Here is a 6,219-nt window from a genome sequence, read left to right on the forward strand (position 1 = left end):
TTCCCCTCAGCTTTCATCATTTTCAGAAGATTAGTTCATCTCTAGTGATAGTGGTGGGGTCCTGGATATTGTCTATAAACCCATTTCCTGCTCTTCCCTCCCCCCCAGAATTATTAGCTCACCCAGAGTTGACAGTGCTAATAATCTGCTTTGGGATGCACTTTCTCCCCTTGCCCAAACATGTTGGGTGTGTATGTTTCTTTCCATGGCAGAAAGACACAGTGGAAGAGGGAGGATCTTATTTGTACTGCTTACAGGATTTTGACAAAGGGCTTTGAATTGGGGCTATGTAGGCACCTGGACTCTTACAGGATGCTACTGGATATCCTGCAATAAGTCCTATGGAACACGGGTAAGTGCACAGGAGGAGATGCCTGCTTTCTGGACTTGGGATCCTTGCCATTGCAATTTTCAGCATATCATGAAAAGAGGAAAAATCCTTAAAAGAATTAACATTTTTTCAATAGAAATGTCATAATTTATTTGGTTTGTATAAAAAGGCACAATCATAACAAAACCCATGTTCTTCTTTCATAAGAAGAAATATATTATTTCACGTCATAAATAAAATCAGCAAACGTACAACTGTTGGCAACCCAAAAACACAAAATCGCCTTTGTGCTTTCAACGTCAGTGCTTCAGAAACAGTTCTTAAGATGTATTTACAGGATTACAGTACCCAAAAAATACTGAGGTATTTTGTTTTGTTTCTTAAAAAAAAAGAAACTTCAGACTTTAAAAGGCAAAAACACACAAAGCAACTACACCGTTAAAAAAATAAATAAATACCAGGACATCCTTGTACAAGGGGACAGTGTTACTGTAGCCTAGCACAACCAGGAATGAGAATACTGTTGGATTTGCTACTGAAACAGACTGACAGACAGAAAAACTTTAAGAGGAATATTTCAGGAGTAGAAAGCAAATGTCCTGTGTGCTTTGTCTCCTTTGTAGGCATCCAGACACTGGTCAAAAATGCATCTCAGCAAGATCTAGCAGAAAGAACCTGGCTTTCTGGAGTCAAGATATGCTGCTCTGTGCTGGTGATCTTGTATTGCTCTGTAACTGCAATGAGAAGAGACCAGTGCAAGCCAATATACCTGCCCCCCAAAGTTATTGCACTTTTCAGGTAACAGCAAAGAGTATCAAGTCTGTGTGTAGAGGATCAGCTTGCACCCGCCTTTCAGCAGCTCGGAGAGGTGGTGATGGGACTCTGAAGGTAGCTTAGTGCACTGGAAGAAGAGTGGACTGGGATGGAGACAGGGAAGTTAAAGACTGTTGTAGTGGATGTTCCTCTGTCCAATGCAGACATTGCAGGGCTCCCAGCCTCTGCTGAGCAATTTGGAGCAAGAACCTGGGACTCGAATTGCAGCAATTGCCCCATGAAGCTGAAATTGGGGGAGATTATGCTTCTTCTCTGCTTCACAAACTCAAAGGCTTCATCCAGTTTGACTCGGTTGGTCCTCATAAGGTAAGCAAGGCAGATGGTCGCTGAGCGGGAGATGCCAGCCTGGCAGTGAACAAACACTCGCCCACCGTCATTTTTAACAGAATCTGAAACAAAAAGCGAAACATCAACATTAACAAGCGTTTTCCTGCAAAGCATCGAAGCTGCTTTTCCCTCTCTGTGTTTAGGGGCAATCTTGCCTGATTGTCTTCTCTTTACAAAGCTTTGGGTGTTCTTGGCATTTCACAAAGCTATCCTCCAAAAGGAGCCCAAGCACCATCATAGCTTCAGCCAGCGCTACTTAATCCCCAAGGAAAGGCCCTGTACCTCAAATGTATAGGAGGCTTGAAGTGTCTATTAAGATGCTGGCACCCAAGGGATACTATACACTTGTCACTTCAATGTGTAAGCTGCAGAGACAGAATTCATTTACCTATAAAATTGATGGCTTCGTTAAACCAGCAGCTGATGTCAGCTTTGTGGTTGTCTTCCACAGGGATGCTTTTGTACTGATAGTGCCCCTCAAAATGGTTTGGGCAGTTGGCAGAAACATTGATCAAGGCTGTGATCCCCAAAGCATCCAGCATATCTTTCCTGGAAGCATGATAGGCACTGCCTAAATACAGGAAAGGTAGGATCTCCACCGGACCACCCTAAAATAGAGAAGGAAACACAATCCATTAAAAAATAGCCTCACCTCCACACTTTGATACAGTTGCTCTGTTATATGAAATATTAGCCTTAAATGTCTTGTATTTCCAAATGGTATACTTTTATACACACATCAATGTGTCCCACTCCAGACATTTGGTTTTTGAAGTCTTACTGGTAAACAAAGAAAGAAAGAAAGAAACCCACATTTTTTAAAATTAATGGATGCTTTCTAACTGACCTGATCATAGAGAGGAGTCCCACAGGAGCTGCAGTTTGAATCAGCGCTGCCAGGCACATTATTGGTGCTGAGCGGCAAAGTCAGGTTTTTAGGAGCAGATGGCTTTGTGCACAGCTCAGGACAGGCGGACAAGAAGGCATCATATCCTCCTAGAAGAAGACAAGAGAAGAAAACAGGATTGTTTTTTGTCCCAGAGAAACAAATTCTGAGCAGCCAGAGGGTGGGAAGGGGGGGACACTTCCATATAGTCAGTGTTACCAAAACCACACAGTGACATGCTCGGCCACAGACCCATCATTCCCAGTGCACCAGCTGGCCTTTTCTTTACAAGAGCTATTTGTCAATATCCTATTATTCTTGTTTTAATTTAGTTGGTCTTTGGCTTAGAAAGCCAGTTTTGGAGCCCAGGGAGACGGATTGCCAGGGAAAAGGGCACCTCGGGGAAGGGATCTCTCTCACTCACCCCTGAGGAAGCAGATGCGGGTATCCCTGGCTTCCCTGCAGAGGGTGTTGAGGGCCAGCAAGAGAGTGCTGTCCCTCTTGGGCGCCTCTAGGTCGGCGCTGCGCTCATCCAGGAGCACGACGGCGTGGTAGAGCCCCTTGAGCAGGCGGGCGCGCACTTCCTCGTTTGGCAGAATGTGCTCCAGGCCCATGGCTCCCTTGGCCCTCCGCCGGACGATGGTGCTCAGGCGGACGTTGCAGGAGCCGCTGATGTGCGAGGAGTTGAAGGAGAAGAAGGAGCGGCAGTCCAGCACCAGGCACTGCAAGGAGCGGTCCTTGAGCAGCTCGCGGAGCGTCTCGCAGTTCAGGGCGCACACTTGCATGTTGACCATCGCTTGGGGCAGGGCAGGCAGCGCGAGAGGCGAAAGGGCACCGCTGTGGGACCTGAGCGAGGCAGTCGGGGACCCCTTTAGTCTCCTTTCCGCCCCTCGAGACTCCTCTTTGTTTAGTCTCGTCTTGGCTTCACGCTGTTCAAACCAGACAGCGCTTCTTGCCAAACAAAAGCCTCTTGTAATTTGTTCACCGTATCCGTATCCCTCCGATAATAAATATGCCTGAATCTGAACGGGAAGATGGCGATGAAGCCGCTGCTTGCTTGGACTTTGCTCTTCTTGTTTGTTGGCAGCCTTGGTGGCGGGGCAGTAATAGCCGCTTACTTATCTGTTGCAGTTTCCTTGCTTACTGAACGGAGCAGCCTTGCCTTATATAGTGCTGCCGCACATTATTTTGTGAATGGAGCTTGGTCATATGTTCATGGAGGACGTCACTTGGCGGAGAGCCAGACAGACACTCCCAGCCCGCGAGCACTCGCGTCATCGAGCGTCCTGAACAGCAAAGAACTCACTTTGAATGCACACATACACAAAGCCCTCCCCTCCTGCAGGAAATCGACTGATGCAACCCCGCGCGCTACCTCCCCTACCGGGCTCCTGTCAGGCGCAGCCTGGCCTTCAGCGGTGAATAAAGGGCACACGATGTACGAAAATAAAATAAATAAAAATCCAGAAACGTACTCCGTACACAATCCCACTTCATTCATACTGTTTACTGACATCCATACTCCTAGACTAAAGGTTTGTTATATTCGTATGGGGATCGATATACCTATCTGGTCTGGGCCTCATCATTGCCCTCTGCTGGCTGGAATTAAATCTCTTTAGTTGCCATAGAGGCCGTAGCTGCTTCCATCACTTCTCTGTGTGAAACCAGAGACACTCTGGTCGCTTCCAGACAAAACGTATATTGAGCAATTATTCTTGTTCTCACAAAATTTGCGCGGAGGTTATACGACGTCATCGTCAAGCGCTTGCTATTTTCTTGCCTATTAATATTGGCTTAGTATTGCAAACTGGCCGCTCAGATATAACAAACAGGTTGTTGGCAACAGTGTTTTTTAAAAAAACTAATTGGATTTCCCCCCGAATCTGGATTTAATGGGATGAAAATAAGGGCAGGCATTTTGATGGCAAGGATATTGTGTGGATGTTGTAAATTAAGCTGCAAAAAACAAAAACAACACCGGACTGGAAACAAAGAAAAACAGATTTTGGGGAAGTGGATTGTTGTGCAAGAGCACTATTTATGCTTGCTTTCTTTGTGGTGGGTTATGTAGGTGCATGCTTATTGCACAATGAGCTGAGACGGGCAGCTATCCAAATGTGTGAAAGATGCAAGCAAAAGTGTGGAGGTCTGGAAGTAACCCCAATGAGCATAAGGGACGACGATTCAATGCTTGGTGCTTGATATATTATGGAAGAGAACAGGAGAAGGATTTGCACTGTTTTAAAACTATTTGTGCCTATCCTAAACTTCTAGATGGGGTAGGAATGTAATTAGAATAAATATATACATTGTGAGTGTCTCTCATGTTCGTTATCAATCTAATTGGACATCATGCATACCATGTCAATTCTAGCAGTAATATACAAAAGTCCATTTTCTCTTTTAAAACCCAAGCTCTTTGATTGATGAAAGATCCGATACAGACATGTTAACATTTTTATCTACATCTACACAATCAAGCACTTTGACCAGTCACCATAAGCATTTTATCCCATTTAAACCAACTGGAAATATTTTTTTTTTAATCCAGTTTAGCAGAGTTTGGTCTAGCAGTTGCTTCAGAAGGAATCATGTTTCTGTCTGTGAAGTAAAACAGCACAGATGGCTCAATAACACAATTTGGAATGCCTATGTTTTAAAGACAACAGCATGGTGTCTCAACTCATAAAAGGATTGTTTTCTGTTTCAGCAGGGCTGACCCATCTTTAGGAGGACATAAACATATGTATTACATAATGTGTATACATAACAATTCATTTGGTGCTCTTGAAAAATGCCAAAGGGAACAATCTGGAGAGAGGAAGTGCAGGATCACTCCCAATATCCAAATCAGCCTGTCAAAGAGTTGAGGAGTTCATTCATTACACCCTTCATAACCTGCTTGAGGTTTGTTCTTAACAGCTTCTGTAAATGGAGTATGAAGCCAAAATAATTCTCCTCAAAGTCAGTGTCTAATTTTGGGATTGTTCAAGGGTTCTAAAACAGAGAAAGCCATACTTAAGAGCCATTGAAATAAATAGGTCAAGTCAGTTGTGACTAATTGATGAGCCATTAGTTTTAATGGGACTAAAGTGCAACTAACTATGGAATCCTATACATGGCTGCTCAGAAGTAAGTCCCATTGAGTTCAATGGAGTTTATTCCCAGATACGTGGGTATAGGATTACAGCCAAAATTTATGTGGAATGGGGACATGATGGTTTTTTTAGTTCCTCCTTGTGGAATCAAACCCCTTCCAAAACAATCATAACTAGATTACTTATATAATACAATAGAAATCTTGATAAAATCCATGCACTTTTGAAAGCACTATGTAAAGTCTTGCTATAACAGGCAAAGTATTTTTGCTGGGGGGAGGGGGAGACGGACCTGTTTCTCCCTTCAGTGAAATTTGAATAAAACAACCTAAAGCATTGCAATATAGCAATATAGTACCTTTAGAAAATATAGCTTAAAATGGCATAAGAGTAGCATTATCATTGCATCAACAAAGCAATCAATCAGTTTGTTCTTTTCTATCCTAAGTGGGTTCATAGGATCATAGAATAGTAGAGTTGGAAGGGGCCTATAACGCCATCAAGTCCAACCCCCTGCTCAATGCAGGAATCCAAATCAAAGCATTCCCAACAGATGGCTGTCCAGCTGCCTCTTGAATGCCTCCAGTGTCGGAGAGCCCACTACCTCTCTAGGTAATTGGTTCCATTGTCTTATGGCTCTAACAGTTAGGAAGTTTTTCCTATGTCCAGACGAAATCTGGCTTCCAGCAACTTGAGCCCATTATTCCGTGTCCTGCACTCTGGGACAATCGAGAAGAGAT

At 43.9% G+C, this 6,219-nt stretch overlaps 1 protein-coding gene across 1 annotated transcript; it reads right to left on the reverse strand.

The window, feature by feature from the left end:
* Positions 1–476: 476 nt before the first annotated feature.
* DUSP1 (dual specificity phosphatase 1) lies at positions 477–3,534 on the reverse strand. The gene is made up of 4 exons (XM_061616900.1): positions 2,803–3,534; positions 2,340–2,488; positions 1,881–2,100; positions 477–1,554 (listed from the first exon to the last, which is right to left on the reverse strand). The coding sequence occupies exons 1-4, from the start codon at positions 3,170–3,172 to the stop codon at positions 1,184–1,186; spliced, it is 1,110 nt and encodes a 369-aa protein (XP_061472884.1). The 5' UTR covers positions 3,173–3,534; the 3' UTR covers positions 477–1,183.
* Between the last annotated feature and the right edge of the window lie 2,685 nt (positions 3,535–6,219).

This window comes from Rhineura floridana, chromosome 3 (genome assembly GCF_030035675.1).
Source record: "Rhineura floridana isolate rRhiFlo1 chromosome 3, rRhiFlo1.hap2, whole genome shotgun sequence".
Lineage (NCBI taxonomy): Eukaryota > Metazoa > Chordata > Lepidosauria > Squamata > Rhineuridae > Rhineura > Rhineura floridana.